General features: G+C 33.7%; 3 protein-coding genes across 3 annotated transcripts; all 3 read left to right on the top strand.

The window, feature by feature from the left end:
• The first annotated feature begins 7294 nt into the window (after positions 1-7294).
• LOC110660743 (protein ENHANCER OF LHP1 1) lies at positions 7295-13461 on the top strand. Its single transcript, XM_021819154.2, has 12 exons — positions 7295-7657; positions 8341-9455; positions 9626-9802; positions 9967-10080; positions 10924-11028; positions 11302-11436; positions 11520-11575; positions 11690-11792; positions 11868-11984; positions 12211-12337; positions 12458-12588; positions 12693-13461. Exons 1-12 carry the CDS (start codon positions 7372-7374, stop codon positions 13149-13151), a joined length of 2925 nt encoding a protein of 974 aa, XP_021674846.2. The 5' UTR covers positions 7295-7371; the 3' UTR covers positions 13152-13461.
• A 3264-nt stretch (positions 13462-16725) lies between these two features.
• Positions 16726-18497, top strand: LOC110660742 (uncharacterized). Its single transcript, XM_021819153.2, has one exon. The coding sequence runs from the start codon at positions 16767-16769 to the stop codon at positions 18240-18242; it is 1476 nt and encodes a 491-aa protein (XP_021674845.2). The 5' UTR covers positions 16726-16766; the 3' UTR covers positions 18243-18497.
• A 3270-nt stretch (positions 18498-21767) lies between these two features.
• LOC110660684 (basic leucine zipper 43-like) lies at positions 21768-22739 on the top strand. Its single transcript, XM_021819058.2, has one exon. It carries the CDS (start codon positions 22027-22029, stop codon positions 22522-22524), a length of 498 nt encoding a protein of 165 aa, XP_021674750.2. The 5' UTR covers positions 21768-22026; the 3' UTR covers positions 22525-22739.
• Positions 22740-26023: the final 3284 nt, after the last annotated feature.

Raw genomic sequence — 26023 nt, 5'->3', positions numbered from 1 at the left:
GATGTCTGGACTGATTCTGATGAGGAGATAGTTGCATTACAACTAAATGGTTCAGTTCCACTAGTGTCTGATTTTCAAGTTGTCGAGATTTATAAAAACTAGATGGATCTAAAAGTGGCTACTATGAAGAAAGGGATGGAGTTTTTTTCTTAGCACAGGCTTAGGAGAAAGTATAGATGGTCTGGTGACTTTTCTTGAGATGATGGGGCAGATCACGAGTCATGGTTTAGGCTATGACCTAACAGAAGAGGAAGAAGAGCTAAAGCCTCCTAAGTTCTTGAAAGAGGGGGCAATTACCTTGACATATGATTATGGGTTACCACATATGAAAGAGCTAAAACAGAAAATCAGCACCATTGATCTGAGGACTGCATGAAAAGCCAAACACCTAAAGCTATACCCCTATGTTTGAGTCTATCTTTTGTAATGCTCACAGTAGTGATATTGATGTTTCCAATTCTGATGTACTTGATAAAGATTTCGAGACAAAGATCAATAACATTCGCAGTCCTTCTGCTTACTTGTTTGATGTTTATTCTAATGGGCATATGCATGGCATTCATAATCATTTAGAATCTATTTTTGTTAATGCATCAAAATCGATCTCTATTAATTTGGGTACACCAAATAATCCTAAAGACATTAAGTTAGCTGAAGATTTAACCCAAAAAGAAAGAGATAAATTTATAGCCTTGTTAACAAAGTACCAAGAAGCACATGCCTTGAGCTTAAAATCAGATGGCCGATTCCCAAGCCACGCTGGTGTCCCCATAGGAAAAGAGTGATCAAAAGTTGACTTAGCTAGTTATCCTAATGAGGAGTAAAATTTCATGCTATGAAGGATTAATAATAACACATGTGGACCTAGAGGGAGAAGGAAAATGATATGAAGACATAAGGAGGTCTCTGGAAGTGAGAGAATACTCGCAATAAGCCTACAAAAGAGATAGAGCAACAATTCATGGATTAGCCACTCAACCTACTTTAGCTGGGGGGCAATTCTACAAACTATTATGTGTGATAGAAAAATAGGCTGAGCAAATAATGAAAGAAATACTTGCAGGAAATGTGTGGCCCCCATATGAATGGAAATGTTCTTGTTGGAAAAAAATGTTCGAAACATATAAGGATTGGCCTGAAAAACTCCTTAATGTTATTTAAGGTTATCGTAGTACTACAAGGACATCCATGAGGGCAACCCTATTCTCTTTAGTGTATGGGACTAAAGTAATGCTATCCATTAAGTAAGAGGTCAGATCCTTAAGAGTGATGCTAAAAGCTAAGATCCTAGAAAATGAGTAGGGCCTAGAAGAGATATGAAGAACTAGCTTTGATTGATGAAAAGAGGATATGAGCCTTGTATCATATGCAGGCTTATCAGAGGAAGGTGAAGCAAAGAAAGATCAAAGAGGGAGACATGGTTTTGAAATAAGCTTGGCCCGTCCCTTTTGATTTAAGAGGAAAGTTTAACCCAAGCTAGGATGGTCCATATATAGTAAAAAAGATCTTGCTACTGTAAGAATATCAGACCTGGATGGGAATGAATTTCAAGAACTAGTCAATTTAGACAGGCTCAAATGGTACTTTGTGTGAGACAGGCCCGCTAGGCTGAAAACCTACAAAAGGCGGTCTAGGCAAAAGTAAGGGTCAAAGAAAAAAGAAAAAAAAAAAAGAAAAAGAAAAAAAAAAGAGAAAAGAAAAGAAAAAATGCTAGATCGAAAACCTGCAAAAGGCAGTCTAGGCAAAAGGAGAGATGAGAGAAGATCTGGATGGAAAACCTGAAAAGGCCATTCAGCAGGTTATAAAGCTTATTTCTAACTTTGGAAGGTTAGAAATTTAGCAAAACTAAATGTAAGAGGGAGTAATGGTGTACCTGAATAAATAAAGAAGTTTTTATTGCATTAACCAGGAATAGGTTTTATTTAATTATGATTGTGAATGTTTGTGTCTTGAGGGATACATCAAAAGATTAAGTAATTGAACTGCATTGTTTTGATTTAACCTATTGTCTTGTGAGCATGATAGAATAGGTGCTTGATATGAATATCCTGGTGATTGTCTAATTTCAAAGAAAAAAAAAAGAGAAAAAGAACAAGAAAAAGAAAAGAAAAAAGAGAGCTCGCTAAGTGGAAAACCCGAAAGGGCCGCTTAGGCAAAAGTTAGAGCAAGCCCGCTGAGATGAAAACCGAAAAAGGCATTTTAGGCAAAAGTTAGGGCATAGAGAATGGAGTTCATGGAAGAGAAATGAGTCAAGGAAGAAACCATAGGGGGAGAGAAGAAAAAGAAAAATCAGAGGGAAATTGTATTGTGACCTTAAGGAAGTCTTTTTAGTGAATGGTTTTTCTCAAAAATTTTGAGGCTAAAAGAAAGTTTTTGCAAAAGAGATCCCTCAGAGGACTATGTTTTTTATAGAATCTCCAATAAAATTTGCATTCTCATGATAGGAAATAGCATACAGGAAGCACAAAAATCAGAGAGAATTTTGAGACCAATTTATCCCAACTTTTTTCAAATCACGAATTAGATATTTTTTGGTAAGTCCTTAGACGTTGTTTAGGGCGCACGACATAGTTGTGTAAGGCGTAGAAGAACACGCATCAACATGTCACCTGTAGGTGTGTAAGGCGTAGAAGAACATGCATCACCACAGTTTCAAGTGTCGAACTACGAGGGGATCTGATTCTTCCTCAGGATAGCGAGGGGGATACGTAGGTAGTTTAGGATCGTGGTCCTAAATACGAACCCACAACATTTCATGATAGATGTTTTTTGGTAAGTCCTTAAACGTTGTTTAGGGCACATGGCATAGTTGTGTAAGGCGTAGAAGAACATGCATCAACATGTCACCTGTAGGTGTGTAAGGCGTAGAAGAACATGCATCACCACAGTTTCAAGTGTCGAACTACGAGTGGGTCTGATTCTTCCTCAGGATAGCGAGGGAGATACGTAGGTAGTTTAGGACTGCGATCCTAAATATGAATCCACAACATTTCAAAACACAGAGTTTCCATTATCATGAGACCGTAGCTAGTCTCATGATGCAGAGTGTATCGACAGAGTAAGATGCATTCGATTTTCACATTACAAAGTTATCACTGTTATGAGACCGTAGCTAGTCTCATAACACAGAGTGTATCGACAGAGCAAGATGCACTCAATTTTCACATGACACAGTTATCACTGTTATGAGACCATAGCTAGTCTCATGACGCAGAGTGTATCGACAGAGCAAGATACACTCGTTTTTCACATGACACAATTATTACTATTATGAGACCGTAGCTAGTCTCATAACATAGAGTATGTCGACCGAGCAAGATATACTTGATCCTCATAGCCAATGTTTCATAGTTATTAGAAATTTGAGTTTCACTTTGATGAAACTTGAGCAATGCTTTCGCATTGATTTCAACTTTCGCCAAAGTGGGGGGCAAACTGTAGACCCTTATTTTGTGATGAGCATGTGCATTGAGGCCGTGGGAAACCCGATGATGAAAAATTATATGACTGTAAGATGTAATTGGAGGCATGGAGCTGAATTATTAATTCCGTGGCATGATCTTGAAAAAAATAAAAATAATAATAAAATTTTGGGGAAATTAATTTAATTAAATTTAAATAAAATTTTATTTTGTTTAAATTTAATATGGGTAGTTCTTAAATGGATCTAATTAAGTTTAATTGGGCTCTATGGGCCTAAGAAAGCCTAGTTAGGAATTTTAAATGGGACCCATTTAATTATTTTCTAAAAATTAAAATAACAAAATATCTCTCTCCTCCTTAACCCCACTCTCTTCCTCACTCCCTATTGGTGCCTTCCATTTTTTCCTGTCTTCCTATTGGTTGAAACACCTCACCCATATCCCAGTCTTATTCGAATTCTGCAATCGCAGTTGTTTAAGTCATCTAAACTTTATCACCCTAAGACTCCAAATCCTACCACACCTCTTCCTCATTCCCTATTGGTGCCTTCCATTTTTTTCTGTCTTCCTATTGGTTGAAACACCTCACCCATATCCCAGTCTTATTCGAATTCTGTAATTGTAGTTGTTTAAGTCATCTAAACTTTATCATCCTAAGACTCCAAACCCTATCACACCTCTCTCCCAAAACCCTATAAATACCCTACTAGAGAAGGGAAAAAAGGATGATGGGAGGTAAGAGGAAGAGAAAATTCAAAGCTATAGGAAATTTAGAGATATTCAAGACTCTTTGAGTTCTTCCTTATTTTTTCTTTTCTTCAAGAAGATTTTCATACAAGATTTCTGAAAGTTTCTTTATTTTTTTTTATTACAAACAAAATTGATAAGTAGCCCTAAGGTAAGCACCAAAGAGGGCATTTGCGTGGAGCTTATATGGAGCTAAACGGGAGTAAGCCAGGGATATCATTGCCATACTAGAAGAGAATACCCTTTTTAAGGGTAGCTTGCCCCAATGGCAAATCGCATTTACCAACAGGTAAGTAGCTCTAAACTTCTTGAATAACCATTGGCATGAAACTGTAGTAATAATAGAACTTTTATTTGGTAAATTAAAATTAACTTTGTTTTTAATTTAACTGACTTTTGCATGTAATTAATTTAAATAAATACTTTGTAAATTAAAATTAATCTTGTTTGTAAATTAAACTAACATTGGCATGTAAAATAAATTTAATTTAATACTTGGTAATTGTAAAATAAATTTGCATGTTAGAAATCTTTTTTAGGTTGTGATTGTTTGGGACTTATGTGATATTAGAATAAATTACACATGTACATAATTAACTTAGTTTAATTATCCTTAGGGTAACTTGGTGAAAATTAATTAATTAGGTTAAATAGAAACGTAGGGTTATTTGAAATTGAATTTGTTTGTAAATTAAATTCTCAATAATAAATTAATTTTAGTCATCTCGTAAATATCATTTAAATAATTAGCAACCCCATAGATAGGAATTACTTGTGCATGAAAATTGTGTGTAAACAACAACCCTTTTTGTGAATTACTTGCGTGTGTAGGATTAGAATTGCATTTTTAGGATAAAGTTTAATAAAGGAATAATAAACAAGACTTCTAGAAACATTAGTAGAGGACCTGCACTCGAATTAACGAGGTTAGACCAGCGTAAGGTGCCTAACACCTTCCCCTTACGTACCCACTATCCCGAACCTAGACATTGGGCTATGGTAATGACGGTTGTGGAAACTCTGCAAGGAGTAAGTTGCCATCCATGACCCTCGGAAGAAACACTGAATATGTCCCGGTTATTACCCGGGTGGCGACTCCTGTCTATCTATGCCTTCGTGGCATAAATCCTTAGTACCGTGGTAGTGTTATGGGAAGACGGTACTTACCAGTGGTTTGATTCTATTAGGATTGTATGAAGTGCATGTCTAGGAAATGCTGTCTAAGGAGGTGGTACTTAAGTGAGACCATTGTGACTCCACCATCTTTCCTGGGCATTACCTGGTGCATTTTATATAATTCTAATGGATGATATTTCGCCTCACGCCCCACCTCCCACAGGGTTTACAGTTTGCGAGAAATCTAGACCAAAAGTCAAAATAGGCTTAAACTTCCCGAGCAAAAATCGGACAAACCGCTTGATGGATTTTGGCGTTCTTGGTGTCTATGGAAAGCTCTCGACGAGTAGATAGATTTAGACACAAGACTCGATTCGATTGGTGGCCGAATCAGCCAGGAAGACGAAGCGGCTCGCTTGCGCGTCGCGTCACTTCGGGCACCTTTTTTCTGTGTTCCGGGCGGCGGCTGGTGGGTCGAGACGGCTGGGGATGGGCGCCGGCGGGCTGGGATGGCAGGGGAGGTGGCGGCGCGGCAAGGGGAGGAGGGAGGAGAGAGAAAACGGGAGAGAAGGAGAGGAAGGTCGGGACGCGCGGAAGAAAAAGAGAAGAAGAAGAAGGGGCCAGTCCGATTCGACCGGTCCGATCTGTTCCGGTCCGATTCGGATGGTTCGATTCGAAATACAAAATTTTGAATTTTTTACTCTGTCTTGGGACCGAAAACGAGGTCCAAAAATTCCGAAAAAATTTCAGAAAACTCAAAAAAATTCGTAGACTCCAAATATATTTTTGGTTTTGCTACGTGGTCTTTAAATTAATTTTTAAAAATCACTAAAGTTTTATATTTTCGAGAAATCAAACCTGATTTCGAAAATCCGAAAAAGTTCAAATAATTTCCTAAAATTTAAATAAAATTAAAACATCAATATTTGCCCAAAAATAATATATTTAAAAATTTAGGGTGTTACATATTAACTTATTTACTCGGTCATTTCGTCATATTTAATGGATATTTGGTTCACTTTTTGAGTGCAGCTGATAAATTATAAATATCAAACAAGGTGAATTAAGGTGTTTGGTAAACTTAAAAAAATAGATCTGATAACTAATTGATAACTGATATGATACCTATCGCTGTAGTTTGTATTAACTATATTTTTAAAACTATTTTTTATCAATTGATAGCTGATTTGATTTTATTTTTTATTTAAACTGTATTATTATTTTTTCATATAATTTGAAAATTAATATTATTAAATTATTTGTTTTTATTTTCATCATTTACAATCTTAATACTTTAATTACTGTATTGCATTTTTGTTAAAATATTTTTTATTAATAATATAAAATATAAGATACTTATTTATTATAAAAAATAGGTTTTTTTTTATGTCTAAAACCTTAAAATTGTAAGATTTTTTTGTGTATCAATAATAATAATTATTTTATTATTTTATAACTACATTTTTTGAGTTATTTAATTATTTTTCTTATTGTAATAAAAAATAATATAATATAATAAATAAAAAATTATATATTAATTTTAATAATATAATGAATAATATAATATATTAAATTAATGATTTTATATTTCCATTGATAATAAATAAATAATATAATATGATAAATTTATAATTTTATATTCATTTTAATAATAAAATAAATTATATAATATATATCATTATTAATTATTTTATATATTAATAATTAAATATAAATTTATAAAACACTTAATATAAATTAATTATTTCCAATTATCACTTATCGTTATAAGTTAACATTAATGATTATTGGCTAACATTTGCATTCAATAGTTACATTCAACAGCAATGCGAGATAGGCCTTTAATAACACTGCTTCCAGCTCCTTAGTCCACTTCAAACTTCACAGGCAACCAACTGGGCCAGATGAGCCCATTATTTTACGCGCGGCTCAAAATTCCTGCAGTGCTCTCCCGCCAAAATCACAATTCACAAACCCGCGTAAAGAGAATTTTTAAAAAGATGAAAAAAGGAAAAAACCCAAAACAGAAAACCCTAACCACCCAAAATCAGGGTCAAGTCATTTCCACTCTTCCAAATCTCTCACCATGAAAATTCGTACGCTTAAGCTACGAGAAGCTAACAAGTCCTCCACCAGTAATGGCAGTCAGCCTTCCTTCTGCTCCATCTTGTGGGACCAAAAGGCCCAACACCTGGTCACCGCCTCCTCCTCTGACCCAGCCATCTGCATCCATGACACTCTTCTCCTTTCAGATGCGCCCAGGATTCTCCGGCACCACCGTGACGGTGTTACAGCCCTAGCTCTCAGCACAAATTCCACCTGCCTCGCCTCCGGATCTATTGATCATTCCGTCAAGCTCTACAAGTTTCCAGGTAGTTTTTATTTTTATTTTTTATACAGTGGAAATGATTTGTTTTTGTTTTGAGGTTGGGTTTGCTTGCTTTGATTCGAGGTGTGGAGTTTTGGGCTTACTGTTCCCTCTAGAGGTCAGATTGGTTTGAATGATTTCACGTGATATGTAAAATGTTGGGATTTACAAATGGCTTCTTAGCGATGTCATTTGTTAACATTTGAGATTTAAGCAGTTTAACATTGGTTTAATGTATTCTTCGAGTTGGCTGTACGTGGTTTTGTGGTGAAATTTCAAAATTTGCTGATGTATGCTTTGCTGTTACATTCAGGCTTATGGCTATATACATCTATGGCTTTACTTGCTTATGGCATAGAGGGAAAAAGGGGATTCTGAGATTTTTTTTGTCTGTCATTTTGTGCTTGTCTATCTCTGTACATGCACATTCTTTAATGAATATGCAAGCATTTGGGGATGTACTTCAAATTGGAGAACCTTCTAAAAGGATCATAAGTTGAATCAACTTCCTTATAATTTGTAAAATTCACAAGATTATGCATACTTTTCTATGAAATTTATCTGGTTGACTACTTTGTGTTCTCACTGGGGCCATTCTTTACATCTGTACACTCCTCTATATTTGCAAATATGTTATTTCTTCTTTATCAGTTCTAGTTTGATAAAATTCTGTTATTCCTTTTACAGGTGGTGAGTTTGATACTAATATTACCAGATTCACACTGCCAATACGTGTACTTGCATTTAATAAGTCAGGGAGCATGCTAGCTGCAGCTGGTGATGATGAAGGCATTAAAATTATTAATACAATTGATGGTTCAATTGCAAGGGTTCTGAAAGGGCATAAAGGACCTGTTACTGGCTTGGCTTTTGACCCTAAAAGTGAGTATTTGGCATCTGCTGATTCAATAGGGACAGTCATATTCTGGGAACTACAGTCTGGCACTATGTTGCATAACCTTAAAGGCATCGCTCCTAATGCTGTTTCAGACACTTCCTTCATGAATATAATTAGCTGGAGTCCTGATGGGGAGACTTTAGCAGTCCCTGGTTTAAGAAATGATGTGGTGATGTATGATAGAGACACTGCTGAAAAACTGTTCTCATTGAGAGGTGATCATGTGCAACCTATATGTTTCTTGTCTTGGTCACCTAATGGCAAGTACATGGCTACTTCAGGTTTAGATAGGCAAGTTCTGATATGGGATGTTGATAAGAAGCAGGACATTGACAGGCAGAAATTTGATGAGAGAATATGTTGTTTGGCATGGAAGCCAATTGGTAATGCGTTGGCTGTTATTGATGTTATGGGAAAGTATGGTCTTTGGGAATCAGTTGTTCCTTCTTCAATGAAATCCCCCACAGAAGATATTCCAAGTTTGCTGTCAAAGAACAATAATGGGCTCCTTTTGTTTGAAGAGGAGGATGAGGAGGAGGAACCTAGTGCATCTGGTAGTTTAAGTGATCATGGGGAAGACAGCCTTGGAGAATCTGAACTGCCAAGCAGGAAAAGATTACGGAAACGATCTGAATTTAATGAAGAACCCGAGGAAGACATCAATGATGAGTTGAACTTGTTTCCAAAGACTGAACCCAGAAAAAAAGTGCATTGTGCTGGGAAGGGAAACATGGATAAGGGAAATGAGGGAATAAGAATCACAGCAACATCTGCTAGGTCAAAAATGCAGGAGGCTTTTCAGCCTGGGGCAACTCCTGTGCAGCCTGGGAAGAGGCGCTTTTTGTGCTACAATATGCTTGGAACTATAACAACAATTGAACATGATGGGTACTCCCATATAGAGGTAATGTACACAAATACTTTTTCCCCTTCTAGAAAGGTAGGTTGGGGGGATTGGGATTGCTTAATAAATTCTGTGTTTTGCTGGAATAATCTCCATCAACCTGAAGGAGAAGTTAAAATGGTTTTCTTGCAAAGTTTGCTGATAGTTTCACCATCATTCATTGGATACAGATCGATTTCCATGATACTGGCAGAGGTCCAAGAGTTCCTTCAATGACTGACTATTTTGGTTTCACAATGGCTTCACTTAATGAGAATGGAAGTGTTTTTGCAAATCCTTGCAAGGGTGAGAAAAACATGAGTACTCTTATGTATCGCCCATTTGGTAGCTGGGCGAACAACAGTGAGGTCAGGACATAAATTTCCCAAATTATATTCTTCATTTTATGATTTTATGTGTTAGCTCAGTAGTCAGTATTGAATGGACTTACCTTTATACATGCTTTATTTCTTGTTTACAATGACTGAGGATTTTTGCAATCAGCTAACACTGTTTGAACATGCAAACTCAGTGGTCTATGCGGTTTGAGGGGGAAGAAGTGAAGGTTGTGGCTCTTGGCACTGCTTGGGTTGCTGCCGTTACTAGCCTTAATTTTCTGCGCATCTACACAGAGGGTGGTTTGCAGGTTTAGTATCATTTTCACATCACATCATGATTGAGTTTTTGTGGTTTGTATGTTCAATTAATGTCATTATCAGTTTCTGCTTTATTTATGTACTCTGGCCATGATAGTTTCCTAAAAAATATTCCTGCAAAAGTCACAGGATTTTCTTTTCTTTTTTATTAAAATTTTTTCTCCAAGACTCAAAATGAATCTTTATGAGGTGCAGACTCCTGAATTTATATCATTTCATCTTTTATCTTAGTGAATGGAATCATTTTGCGATGAAAGTTGTCTCAAATGGCACCTATGTGAAGGTGTAATGTTGAATGAACTGCAAAATTGGTGGTGAAGTACAAAATATCAGTGGATGGAGTGTCTGTGTCACATGTATATATATTCCACCAATAATCCATGTGAGAGAGAAATGGAAAGGTTGTAACTACATATGGATGAAGACAAATTTTATTTGTGTTCACCATGCTAAACTTAGGTCCATATATTATAGAGATTCCTTAAGTATTTAATGATTAATCATTGACGGCCAGTTCATGCAAAATATTTGTTTCAAATCAAACTGTGTCTGTAACCAAAGCAGCCAACATTGATAAATTGGAGTTCTTTCTAGTGTGATGATGTGTTTTTGTCTGGTTGATGCTGGTCAAAAGCAGGCGTGTCTCATTTTGTTGATTCTTGGAGCTGTTCCTGAGCAAGCAAATGACAACTAAGAATAAATTTATTGAATGATTTCTAGTGCTTAACAACATGATTGTGCATGCATTTAATATGTTTGTGCTTAATTTTCTTAGTTCTTATTCATTTGTTTCTATATTGGTGCTTACGCAATTCATATGTACATCATTGCAGAGGCATATTCTCTCCCTTGATGGGCCAACTGTGACTGCATCAGGCTTCAAAAATCAACTTGCAGTTGTCACTCATGTTTCTGATTGTCTTCCCTCAAATGATCAGGTCTAATTTTAATAATTACCGTTATTATTGCTTTCCATGTTCCAGGTAGGAGGAGAGAATAGGCTGGAGCCCTAATTGCTTGCTCTATTCTTAAGTATCTGTTGTGGGGCCGCTAGCCAAAGGCCTAATTTTCTTAATTCATAATCAGAGTCTAAGTCTTAGTTATTCAATCAACTTGTTCACTCTGGTAGGAAACAGAGATCATTTCGTTAATATATTGATCTAGTTATAATTTCAGCAAAAGCTAAATTTGTCTCCTTCTCAAACATGCAGATGCTAGAGTTCAGAGTATTTGACATATCCTATGGGACCCAGCCACATAGAGGACATCTTCCACTAAGCCCAGGCTCACATCTAACGTGGTTTGGGTTTAGTGAAGAAGGCCAATTAAGTTCATATGATTCAAAGGTACTAGTCTCCTCAATTTGTCACTACATTGAATCGTAAACATGACTTCTTGACGGTGCACCTGAGGTTGAGCAAATTTGTAGGGTGTCTTGAGGGTTTTCACAAGTCAATATGGTGGCAGTTGGCTCCCGCTCTTCAGGTTCAAGATTATTCTTTTTAAGAATACTAAATGATTCTCTGAGACTGAGTTGACACTTTCCTAATATTGACTTACTGTCTAGCACCTGTGTATAACAAAGTTTCTATACTGCAGTGCTGCTAAAGAGAAGAAGTCTGATGAAAACTATTGGATGGTTGGACTGAATGCCAGCAAATTGTTTTGCATTGTTTGTAATAGTCCTGACTTGTTCCCACAGGTAAGATAGCTTGCTACATTCTCTTCTGCTTTATTTTCTCACAACAATTTGCTACTAATTTGCTCCTCTGCACAGGTGATGCCCAAACCAGTCCTTACATTACTGAATTTTTCATTTCCTCTTGCTTCGTCTGATCTGGGAGCTGATGCCCTTGAAAATGAGTTTATCCTCAACAACATGCATCTCTCTCAGGTTTGTTATTCTCCCCTTCCGCTAAAACAAACTCCTTTCTGCACTCAACATAAACTTTTGTTATCAATATTATTTCATTATAGTATTTGATAAAAAGAAATTTAAATTTCTATAATCATTGATTTTGCTTCTATGAATTCCCTTCTTTTAGAAGGTTATAATGATTTCACCCCCTTCCTCTAATGCTCTTCTGTTGCTGAGTGAGTTTGATGAATATACCTTGCAGATTCAGAAAAGAATGGAAGAAATGGCAGCGTCTTGTTTGGATACCAATGCACTTGATGATGAGGCATTCAATATGGAAGCGGCTCAGGATAGATGTATCCTCAGGCTGATTGCATCATGCTGCAACGGTGAGTTTGTACTATCAAACTGATTTAATGCTAGCATTGTTTCTCTTTGTAGCATAAGTCCAGATGAAACGAAATATGCTCCTAGGCCTTAGCAATATGCTTTTCTGTTGGTTGTTTCAGGTGACAAGCTTGTAAGAGCTACTGAACTTGTGAAGCTTTTATCCCTCGAAAAATCAGTGAAAGGAGCAATAAAGCTTGTTACTGCCTTGAAGCTTCCTAATTTGGCAGAGCGTTTCAACAGCATATTGGAGGTAAGCCTTATTGATATGTGAATAAGGTAATAAAGTTAGTTAACCAAATTGGAAATTTTTCCTGTTCTCTATTTGAAAATTTACTCCTGTTTATCTCATTGCAGGAAAGATTGCTGAATGAGTCTAAGGAGACTCTAAATCACTCTCTGCTAAACTCAAGCAGTGTTGTGTCTATGAGGGCTGATGTCAAAGACAGCAAGACCTTTTCTTCATCAGGAAAAAGAGAAACATTGGAACCTGGTATTCCACTATCATCACCACAACTGTCAGCACCTCTGTTTATCAAGAAAGTGAATAACCATGAATCGGAAAAATCTGATCCCAGCCATGCTGCAAATAAGGAAACTGGTTTGGATGTAGGGAATGCAGAGAAGTTAAAGAATGCTGGAAAGGTGAACAGTGTGGGACAGGTGAAAATTGCAGAAGTTTTGAAAGTACAATCTCAACGCCCCGCTAATCCATTTGTAAGGTCAGCAAACAATCAAGAAACAGAGAAGAAAGAAAATGTGAATCAAGTAAAATCTCAGCGTCCTGCTAATCCATTTAAAAAGCCACAAAACTAAGTACTGAGGGTTTGAAGAGAATAATAATGAGTTCATACCCAAAGGAATGCTGGAATTACATTGCCCAATCTGACCGTCAAAATGCCTCATTTCCATTGGCTGAGGGTAAAGTGTGTTGTACATGAAAGCATGGCATAGGTTCTATTTTATATACCAGATAAAGGATTCATTGTTACTTTTAGTGTAGTATCTGCTTTTATTGTCATGATAACAAGCAAGCTTTCTTTGCTAAAGCAAAGCAAATCTTGGACGGCTGAAGATTCCATGGCTTTACATTGTACTAGTGATTTGACAACTTTGTAACCTCAAATGTATGCAAGCTCCTTCGCTTCGAAGAACATAGAAGATAGCAAAGTGAGGTGAGGGAGAGTTTACAAAAGGGTGAATTAGTAAAAGCCCTTTGAGATTAAACTTAATATAGGTTTTTGATAAAATATAATAAATTCTAAAAATAAAGTATAACCAATTAAAAATTTGACATTATATGTATATTGAAAGATCAAATCTGCATTGATTAGTGAGTTACATGATAAGAAATATCTTTTTTTGGTCCTCGTTTTTAATAATAAAAATGATAAATCATAGAATAGTTAGATGATAAGAATGATCTCAAAATTAATGTATAAATGATAAGGTTTAAATTTAAAATATTTCTTTATATGCCGTTAGAGATAAAAAAAAAAAAATAATGAGGTTACTCCTAATTAATATTATATTTATCATCTAAAAATAATATATAAATCTATTTATGAAAAGTTTAAAATTAAGATCTCGAATTTTTTTTTCTAAAATATTATTTTTTAAATCTTTGATATATCAAAATTGAAAAGGTTTTTTTTTTTTTAAATTGAGAAAGAGTTTATATATATAAAATATATATATATATTTCTAATTTCTTTTTATAATTTCTCTCTTGTCAATAAAAATTAAATATAAAACCTTGAAGAACTCAAGTCTTTATTATTATATTATTTCTTTTTTGGTAATATGGCCTTGAAAAAGGAATAAGGAATGTTATTAGGGATTGTTTATTATTATTTTGTTAAAATTAAAATATTCTTTACTTCAATAATTAGCTTTAGATGTTAAAAAAAAATCCACATCTTTTGAATAGATAAATAGAGTGAAAGTAAAACATTAAAATTTATAATCACATAAATTTTTTATTTTTTTAATAAATTATAATTTAATTTTTAAGACCATGTGAATTGTAAATAAAAAAAAATAGAGTGAAATAAAACATTAAAAATTATAATCACAAAATTTTTAAATTTTTTTTTGATAAATTGCAATTTATTTATGAGATTTTATAAAATTTACATATTAGTCTTTTTATTTTTAAAATTTACTTATTCAGTAATTGATATTTTAATAAATTTATAAATCAAATTTTATCACTAGAATCACAATTAAGTCACCGTTAATTTTAATAAAAATAATAAAAATACCTTTTATTATATTTTCAATTTGAAATAATTTATAGTATACAAATTAGTACTTATACTTTTAAATTTCACCTATTTAGCTCTTGACATTTCAATAAACCTATAAATTAGTCTTTTTCCTCCACTTTTTCATCCATATTACCGTTAATTTAAAAAGAAAATAAAATAATATTTACTTTATTTATGAAATTCAATATGAACAAAATAGTTTTTACGTTTTGGATTTATTAACAAAATAGTCCTTGATGTGGCAAAGTTAAAAATTTTAATTATTTTAATTTTAATTTTCCAAATTAAAAATTTGTAAATTACATATTAAAATATTCAGCACAATTGATAGCTAACTTACAATAAACTATTAAATTGTATTTATAGTTTATATTATAATGTCAAAATATATGGATAAATTTGTAATTAACAAAAATATAAGGATCTTAAAGTAATTAATTCATACTTTAACAATTATAATTATCTATAAATTAATCCTTATATGTTTGTTAATTACAAAAATATAAGGGCTTATTTATAAAAAGTTATAATATGTAGGGATCATTTTGTAAAATATATGAATGATTTTGTAATTAACTAAAATTTTTAAAGGTCTTAATGCAATTAATATATATTTTTATTAATTATAATTAATAAGGACTAATTTGTAAATTTTTTTAAAATTTAGGGATTAAGTTAATTTAAATATAAAATACATTTTAATCATTTTTATTAAAATTAATGATGATTTAATTATAATTTTAATGATAAAGATTAATTTATAAATTTATTAAAATGTCAGTTTTGAGAATATGAAACTGCCAACCACAAGGATTAAATTGTAATATTATTCCTACATAAACACCACACCACTTGAGTTTGGCATAATTACCCAAATGCTGGCTGCCTAACTCTCATGCCAACTGCCAGTGCACTTTTTTAGTAAAATATTTGGGTAACACAGTTCATATTAATATATTTATTTATAAAATTAATTTAATTGAAATAATTATTTAAGAACTTTTTAAACTCATTATGTAAAATTAATCATGTGCTAACTTGCAAATATATTTCTTTTAAACATATATTAATTCAAATTTAAAACCAAAAACGCAACTTTAATTATATATTTTTTTAGAGATTATTTGATGCACATTCATCTTCTTTTTTAAAATATAAATCTCATTTCCTTATAATTAAACAAAATTTGTTATTGTGTATTATTTTTTTTGTGATTTAGGTATATATAATAATTGAGGGATTATTCATATTAATACACGTGATTATTAATAATTTTAAATTATATATTTTTTTTTAAATTTTAATATATAAATAATGTAATGTCTTCAATTTTATTAATTATTATATAATTTATTTTTATTATTTTTATCTCTTAAAACTTTTAATAAAAATAAATAAAATTTATCTATATATATAATAAATATAAATATATAAATACATAAAATTAATCTACATTAATATATTATAACTTATCTTATAATAATGACTCTTTATTATAATATTAAGAAGATAACTATTATATATCTTATAAGTTTTATATATATAATTGAAAAATTAATAATTTAATTATGATTTAAAATAAATAAATAATTAAAAATATAAAAAATTTAATAAAAAATTATAAAATAATATAATAAACAATAACACATGATAATGTCATGAAATAAAATTTCGCATAACGGCACTATAAGATGGTTCAACTCCTCTCTGTCGAGTGCTACACGAACTTCGAGGAAGCTCTCACACGCTTCACAATTTATTTTTAACCACAGAAATTTATGACCCCAAACCCTAATTTGAAACAAAAATATAAAATATAAAATTATTGTTTGGTCATTAAATTTTATTATTGTTAATATTTTATAAGTGAAATTAAAATTAAAAATATTTTAATTTATTTTTAAAATAAAAATAAAAATAAAAATATTAAATAATAGTAATTGATGGTGTTTAATTCATTGTTAGTAGAGTGGTTTATGACAATAAAATATTAACTTTAAGTCTTAATAAGAAATTTAAATTACAAAATTGAAAAAAAAAAAGCACTGGGGACAGTTACGTAATTTTAACAAAAAATTCAGAGCTATCGATTTCCCACTCCCTTAAATGAAAATGCAATCGCTTCCAATTCAAAGTCACAAAAAGGCTCTCTTTTCTAGTTATGGCAAATATTTCCTTCTTTCAGAACCACATCCGTCGCAACGCCGCCGCCTCCGATTCTCACCATCGTAATCACCACTACAGCCGTCCACACAACCCCCGTAACCTAACTGTTGATCCTTACTTCCCTCTCTTCTTCTCCTCTGATCCTCACTCCCAGCACGCCACTCTCCGTGACCCCTACGCACTTCCCGAGCACACCAATTTCAATATTCAGACGCTCGACGACGACGACGCCGTCTCGGATACCGAATCAGTTGTACTCGGAGGCTTGAATCCCCTGGACCGTGAGAACCAGGTTAGTTTCGTCATGGATCTGTTTCAACAGCAAGTCCAGCAATCTCAGGTAATGGGTCGTAGTTCCCATTTGTTATCCGATTCGCTTAACGAATCGGACTTTGGTGTCATAGAGCAGAATTGTGAAATGGGTATCGATAATTTGGAACTTGATATAGGGTTAGGGTTAGGTTTAGATGGTCACGAGAATGATGAATTTCAAAATATAGGCCATAATCATATTCATAATAATAATGATTATAGCACAAATATCGTTATGGATGATGATGATTTCTTTGTGGAAAGAAGGATTTCCGGAATCCAATCTTGTGAGGCCGAGTCTACCGTTAGCGTTTGCACTAGTGCCATGAGGGTTGTTGGGTTTGGGTCGGATTCTGATTCAGAGGACAACGAGAACACGTTATCTATAGATTTGCATTCAGGGGATGAATATGGTTTAGATCGTTTGAATATAGGAAGTGATAATTTTGATAATGTTGACGACGTTGATGAGGAAGATGCAAGCGTTACTGTTCCTCTTTGTTGGGATTCGCTTCGATTGGAGGACCATAGAGAAAACAATGAGGATTTTGAGTGGGAGGAAGTGGATGGCCGTGTTGATGAGAGAGAGGTTCTAAGCATGTTTGTTGATGACGAGGAGGCCTCTGTTTCTCTCTCCATATCACCTATTATTGCCCATGAGGGTATGGTGAGTGTAGAGAGGGTAGGAGAATTGGGAAGTTTGGAATGGGAAGTTCTGCTGAATGCAAACAACTTGGACTCAAATCTGGACCATGACCAGGACAATAATGCTGAGCCTTATTTTGGGGATCATGATGATTATATTTACACTGCAGAGTATGAGATGTTGTTTGGGCATTTTGCAGAGAATGAAAATGCATTGATGGGTCGACCTCCAGCAGCAAAATCTGTTGTTGAGAAGCTTCCATCTGTGGTTTTGACAAAAGAGGATGTTGATGATAATAATGCACTTTGTGCTGTTTGTAAAGATGATATTAATGTTGGAGAGAGAGCAAAGCATTTGCCTTGTACACACCGGTACCATGGGGAGTGCATTGTGCCATGGTTAAGGATAAGGAATACTTGCCCAGTATGTCGATATGAGTTGCCTACGGATGATGCAGATTATGAGCGGAGGAAAGCAGTACAAAGAGCTGTTAGTGCCAGCCGTACCCATTGATGGGTATTACATTTTGGTCCTGTATGCTTTTTGACTCAGTTTTTTTTTTTTTTTTTTTTTTTTTTGAGCTTTAGGTTTTTTAAGAATGTAAATATTTTTGTTGGAGTGCATTGGTTTCCCTTTATGAGGATAATGACATTCATCCCAATTTACTGTGGTATTTGGGTGAGATGATAAGAGTATTGTTTTGGCAGCTTTGTAATCTTGGGAAATTTTTTATTTTAATGATGTTAATGATTTTGCCTTGATTCTGCATTTTTGTATGTTGTGCTTATTGATTTTGAGATTGGAGATTGAATGTTCATAATACATGCATTCTTCAATCAATTTATTATGAGTGGAGGTATAATCTGGACATATAGATAAGGTACCAGAAGATACAATTGATCATATATGCCTTCCCATACTTGTAATTTTACGATAGGGTGCCAGAAGAAAAAATTTTATTTGCAAAAGATTTTGCGTCATTGTAGCTGGAATTTGCTAACATGAAATTGGGTGACATCCTCATTTTAGCGGATCCATCGTGTGTTAGGCCCCAAAAAGAATACTAAATTTTGAATATTTTGGTGCGGATGATAATTCAGCAAAGCAGTGGAGGTGGAGCTAGAAATTTAAGATGGTTGTAGCAATGGGTTTTTATAGAAAGTTCTCAAATACTAGTGCTTCCAAAATTTTGTTCACTGACATTTTTTGAACCTTGCTTTTGAAAGGAAAAAAGATTTCTCAAATACTAGTGTATCCTAAATTTTGTTCACTGACATTTTATTCCCCTTTTTGTAACCTTGCTTTTGAAAGGAAAAAGGAAAGGAAAGGAGCCGTGCATCCCTGTTGAAGCCTTGCATGGTTTCCAAACTATTAAATTCTTTCATCAGTGTCATTTAACTTGAAATATGGCGTAGTATTAGCGCATATGGTTATGTGAATTTTTAGGAGAGCATGTGGTACCGCCAGTTGGCAAGTGGCATCGTCATGAGAAAAGGAATTTTATACATATTTACTTGTCCATGCAGGAGACTCTGCTTGATTTAGAGTTCTCATAGATCGGTAAGTATTTTGGACAAAATTAATCCTATGTGGGCAATTGTGACGTATTTCAGAATCTCCATAGTCCATATATTTCAATCGGTTTTCTTCATCTACCTAGTGGTGGAAGCCTTGTGGTCTTTCTTTTCCCCCTGTCTTGGGAAAAGGAGGGAAGTTCTGTCTGAAAGTTTTTTTTTTTTTTTTTGGTTGAATTTTGAAATGATAATGATGTTGCTTAGAAGCATTTGCTAAGTAGAAAAGTAAAACACAGAAGGCAGGCATACTGTCACCATCTTTGTCATGTGAGATTAACAATTAATGGTAAGGGGTAGAGGCAAAGAAAAACTTGTAGAATCTTTTTCTTTAGTCTGAAGTGGTTCAAGCAAGCGACATGTAACCCACTTAGCAGTGAGCGAGGGTATTCACATACTGTTACTGGGAAAGGGCTTTTGTTCTGTGAGAGTAGTGTTCAGTGTTCAAAAACAATCAGAAAATTTGTCGATTTACTATGTGGAAAAAGATTCTTTTCAAGTCCACCTGAGGGAATTTTTTTGACTGAGTTTTTTTTTTTTTTTTTTTGCATGAAATATCAGGTTTGGCACCATCACAAGAAGAATTTGAATATAACGAGTATGATGGTCTGGGTAAGCATTTTAAAGAAGGGAAAACAAAAAAAAGGAGGTTTTGCGGAAGTTAAACAGTTTGTATATGCAAGGTACAAGTTGTTAATCAAGATGATTTTGTATGGTAGTGCAGCTTGAAAGTAGCTTTCTATCCGCATCATAAAAGGAGCTTTACAAAGCTATATTTCTCTTGAAAAACTGGGAATGCAAGTCTTTTCGCAGAAGAAAGAATTTAATGTAATTTGCTTGTGCCAATTATGGCTTCTTTTATGCCCTTCCTCTCGAAATGAAGCAATTTTAGGTTGAGGTTAAAGTTTTAGGCACTGCATAAAAAAGAGTATACTTTATGATTTTTTTTTTTAAATACTAAAATTATAAAAATTATGTTTTTGGAGTTTGGCTTCTATTGAAAAGTAAAAATTAATTTTTTCATATACGTGTGGATATGAAAAATACAATGTTCCCTCAAATGTGTGATCAGCCTATATTTACACTAATTTTTTGAATCCCAAAAGTATAATTAAATGAAGATAAACTACAAGAAGAGTGCTTAGACTTGCTAAAACTTTATATAGTTTTCTTTATAAAATATTGAATGAAATAAAATTATACACAACAAATATGTAAAATTTTTAATCTTACTATAGCTAGATGCGTTTCACAGTATGTTTGAATAGAGTAAGAGAAAGTTTTATAAAATAAAATAACGCAAGATGATAGAAGATAAATAGTAAAATTTTTCTCACCCACTAATTTTGCGAGTGAAAAAGAAAAAAAGAGAGTTTTAAAAATTTTGAAGCCTCCAAAAACCTTAACTACTTTAAAGAATCTTCCTCCCAAACAAGCATAATACTTTATAAACTCATTTCTTACTTCAAAAACCTCCTCCCAAATAAACTATTAGCGCAGGTTTTCAATGTTATCAAAGTTTGAACTAACTGTGGGTTTGATCCCATTGAGTTTTGCTATGAGGAATTTAGCATGGGTTTGGGCTTTGATTTTGTTTTATAGCATCCTCATTTGCTTGGCTCGTTCACAAGGATAGTCTACCCGTTTGGTAATTCCCCCACATAGAGCTACAAATTAGAAAATTATGCTAATGTAATATAAAATTGAAAGGCAATAGTGTACAAGAGCTTCCAAAATGCAGTAGCTGCTAGGATATTGATCTTGTGTTGTTAGGCATGAATGACTCTTTGCCTAGGCCAATCTATGCAAATGCTTCTGCTCATTTCTTGGTGTTGCTTTTCATGTTGGATGATGCTATTGGTTAAATACTCATGTTGTTTAGAGTTCTTATTCACAAAAATAATTTGTTCGGATTATCAATTACTTTAATAATAGATTATGCAGTTTTGCAAGTCACAGCCTAGTCATAATATATAATCCTACGTACGTCACATTGGTCATTTGATTGTTTTAACCATGCATGTTATGCTGATATTTTGTCAAAAAGCATCATTAGCATTGCCTAATTAACCATTAATTCAGGGTTTGAATATCACTCCCAGTCCCGGTGTGAGATACCATCTGACTAAATAAAAAAAAAAGAAAGAAAATTAATTCTTTTTTAAAATATTAATTGTTTAATTTCACAATAATTTAAGATTGTTTTATTAAATTGTCAGGAGTAAATTGGTAATAATTCGTCAACTTTTTTTTTTCAACAGAATTCCTCAAATAATTTACTTTTGGCACTTTAGATTGATTGTTTAAGTTTCTTTTGTACATTTATAATGCATCAATTTGTAGATATTGATGCTGACATTGAGAGGTAGGTTATATATATATATATATATATATATATTGCAAGAATTGGTAGCTCAAATACATAAATAATATAAAGATTTGCATTCATTTTTTTCTTGCACACCGAGCCACATAGGCCTACTATAAAAGATCATCATGCCAGCATAACAAGGAACTCTTTCTAATTCTTGCTAACTGGTGAAGGATCATCTTTAAAATCCCAATTCTCCCCTTCAAGCTTCCTCCTTCCCTTTGCTCAACCCACTTCCATTGTCATGGAGCCACAGGAAAACAAGAGACTCCATTGTCTGCCTCATGCAAACTAGTTTCAGAATCTTCTCACTCTCTCTCCTTCTGTAGCCAACCTCAACATTCAAGCGCAAACCATGAAGTCCACAGGACACCCTCTAAACATTGCAAATTTTTCTCGAAATCAAGAAGCCAACTCAAGTTTGTTCAATAGATCATTCTCATCCAACTCCCCTATCCATTTCCCAATCCATATGTTATCTCCACACACCTCAGCTCTCAATGCAGACTCTACTCTAAACGAAACAGGTGATCAACTGGGAATTTCCCATGCGAGGAGACTTAAGAGGATGATATCCAACAGGGAATCTGCTCGAAGATCTCGTATGCGCAAGAAGAAGCAAATTGAAGAGCTCCAATATCAGGTTAATCATCTCCAAACCATGAATCATCAGCTTTCTGAGAAGGTTATCAGCTTGTTAGAGAGCAACCACCAGATCCTCCAAGAGAATTACCAGCTCAAGGAGAGAGTTTCTTCTTTTCAAATTGTTCTGTCTGACCTGTTGACACCTATTAGAAATGTGGAAGACAGCATATGCAACACCAATTGCCTTCGAGGAGAAACTTCAAATTGATCGATCTATCATCAGTACGTACCATACGTATAAGGATGACTTAAGGGGATTGAATACATTGTATAAAACTATTTATAGAGCTGAATTTGTCACTTAGCTTTCACTTTGTTGTGGTGTTCAGGTAATGTTATATTTAGAGATTAATGCCTAGCTCGTTAACATTTCCCTTGAAAGAAACAGAAAATTGGAGAATTTCTGAAAGTAAAATGAGTGGATATGACTCTGTAGTGTAGTCTGCATTGGCCTGTTAGATATTAAATCATCACAGATTCGTTTGAAAGCTCTTGCTTCAACTAATAAAATAAAATGTACTGGAAAAGAAGCAGAAAACTAGAGCTCTAGAGTACTAGGTGCTAACCATACCTCCAAAAGCTGAAAATAACATTGAAAATAGCCTGCAGCCACTGGATGACCAACAAAAGCTCTACTTTATTGCCAGAAATTCGTGGGACTTTGTTGAATTTATGGCCCCTTACCATATTGGATACGGAACATTTTTGTTTATAAATAATTAAATATATTTAAGATGGTTAGTAGAAAATAAACAGAGTTTCTGCAACTGAAGTCTGCATTTGATAACAACAATCAATAGCAAAATTATTATTTCACAGATGGAGAGTCCCACACAATGGCGCCTGCAACCTCTTTTGCATGCGCTGATTCCACTAATTAGTCTTCAAATCAATAATGCCAACTCCATTTGCAAATCCAATGTTGCACTGGATATATTCTTAATATGATATTAATGAACTATGTTCCAGATGTTAGTCTCCTACAATTTTTTGTAGGGAAGCCTTGAAATCAAATTCTAGGATGCACAAACACCTTATCCCAAACTGGGATCTTTTCATACCCAGACATAAATATGTAGTGCACCAATATTGAAGCAAAGTAGGCTTTAATACCATGTAAAGAAAATGGATTGGGATTAATTTCATCTAAAAGCCAGCTCAAGGGTTTTTATGCCTAGGCAGGAATATTTATAGCATAAAGTTTAATTTGCAGGCAAACACATTTACGGGTGACCCAATATTTAAATAGAGTAAGCTTTAATACTATGCAAAGAAAATTGATCGTTACTAATTCCATCCAAAAGCTAGCTTAAGGAGAGAGGTCCCAAACCAACGTGGGAGAGTACCATGATTGCAAACATATATAGAATAAATTTGCAAGTGCCTAAAGCAGGCATTTGAAATCATTCTAGCATCCATGCTACTCTGCATCTGCAACTATCCCCTGAGCATATATGATTCTTGAGTTAAGGCGTAAATATTTCATTGCAATTGATAACGTTTAATTTAAAGTTTCCTTCAGAATTATATTTTCATTATTCTGAGTAGAATATTAAAAATAATTTTTTTTATTTATTCACCTTCAATTTAAGTTGAATTTAAAATTTTAAAGTATTGAAAATACTCTTAACATCACCAAACTAGAAAATTGCTTTTAGTTTATTGCACTGAATTAATAAACAGTTTTTTAATACTTATAATTATAATTTATATATAATCTGATTGGTTTATATTTATTTATAAATAATAATAGTTGATTAAATTAAAAAAAAAAATCGTTAAATTAAAGCTCATCGATTGAAATAAGCTCTATTTGGAGGAGACCCATCGCCCATATGAGATCTCAGAATTGTTAAAGGCCCAAGTCCTAATAAGTTGTGGTTGGGCCTCATAGCGTCATTTACACATGTGCATCAGCACGACCCAACTGAGCATGGACAAATTTTTTTTTTTTTAAGTATTAAGAGAATGAAAATTTAAATCTGTTTCTATCAGGTAAATAATATACTTTTAATCATCGAATTAAATCAAACAAAATGATATTGCTATGAAATTTGAGTAAAAAGCTGATGCAAGTTGAAATTTGATTTTTGCATTTTATATGAAATTTGAATAATTAAGTATTGAAAGATATGTATGAAGGAGCAACTACTATTGTGTGCACAGTGGGAGGGGACACAAGAGATTTTCCGATCTCAATTGGATTACACCAAGGATCAGCCATAAGCCCTTACCTTTTTACATTAGTTTTAGATGAACTGACGAAACATATACAAGAGAGTATTCCTTGGTGCATGATGTTTGCGGATGATATTGTTCTGATAGATGAGACACGAGAAGGAGTCAATAGGAAGCTAGAACTTTGGTGAAGTACTCTAGAGTCAAAGGGTTTTAAGTTAAGTAGAACGAAGACAGAATACATGCATTGCAAGTTCAGTGAAGGCCAAACTGGTGATAGGGAAGAAGTTAGTTTGAATGGAGTGGCACTGTCCCAAAGTAATCACTTTAAATATCTAGGCTCAGTCCTTCAAGTAGATGGGGGATGTGAGGAGGATGTTAGTCATAGGATTAAAGCCGGATGGTTGAAGTGGAGACGTGCCACGGGAGTTTTATGTGATCGTAAGATTCCCAATAAATTAAAAGGAAAATTTTACCGTACAGCCATACGATCGGCTATGCTATATGGTAGTGAGTGTTGGGCACTAAAAGAGTCCTACGCATCTAAGATAAGAGTTGCAGAGATGAGAATGTTAAGGTGGATGAGTGGCCATACTAGACTAGATAAAGTCCGTAATGATAGTATTAGAGAAAAGGTAGGAGTGGTGCCAATTGAAGATAAGTTGAGAGAAGGGAGATTGAGGTGGTTTGGTCATGTGAAGCGTAGACATACGGAGGCTCCAGTTAGACAAGTAGAGCACATTAGGCTAGAGGATAGAAAGAAAAAAAGCGGTAGACCTAAATTGATTTGGAGGAGAGTAGTACAGCATGACTTAGAAGCATTATACATTTCTGAGGATTTAACCCAAAATCGTTCAGAGTGGAAAAAGCGAATCCATAAAGCCGACCCCAAATTTTTGGGATAAAGGCTTAGTTGAGTTGAGTTGAGTTGAGTATATGAAATTTGAATAATTAGATGAAGGACATGTGATAATCCAAAACCCCAATTAAAGAATGTATGAAAATCACTAAACATGGTGGAGGGCAAAAGCCACCATTTCATTGATTATTACTACATAATACAAAAGTTTCAAATTCATGGAATGTGGTTCATATTGACCCTCTCTCTCTCTTTTTTTTTATTATTTATCATATGACACTTAATCTTACTCTTCAATTTTTTTTAATTAATTAGTGTTCAATGGGTCAAGTATTTAATATTTTATTCCAAAAGAATATCTATTAATTAATATTTTTTATTTACTATATTTTCATATAATTTACAACAACTTGCTACTGTTTTGTTAAGAGGGAAAGGCTAATTAATCCTTAACTTATCATGAAATACCATATTGTTTTAGGAACTTTAGATTTTATTAATCGGAGTAAATAATTGTCTGTAAATTTTATACTTAATATATATTTCAAATTAGGAAGCTAGCCCACAAACCCAAAACCCAAAATCTGGGAACCTAGGCCACAAACCCTCAAAACCACCTTCAACAAAACCACCCACATCAAAACTACTGCTGACCCTTTATGCAAGGAAA

The sequence above is a fragment of the Hevea brasiliensis genome, chromosome 13 (assembly GCF_030052815.1).
Source record: "Hevea brasiliensis isolate MT/VB/25A 57/8 chromosome 13, ASM3005281v1, whole genome shotgun sequence".
Taxonomy (NCBI): domain Eukaryota; kingdom Viridiplantae; phylum Streptophyta; class Magnoliopsida; order Malpighiales; family Euphorbiaceae; genus Hevea; species Hevea brasiliensis.
The sequence above is the reverse complement of the archived record's forward strand: the minus strand, read 5'-3'. Positions and strand labels throughout refer to the sequence as shown.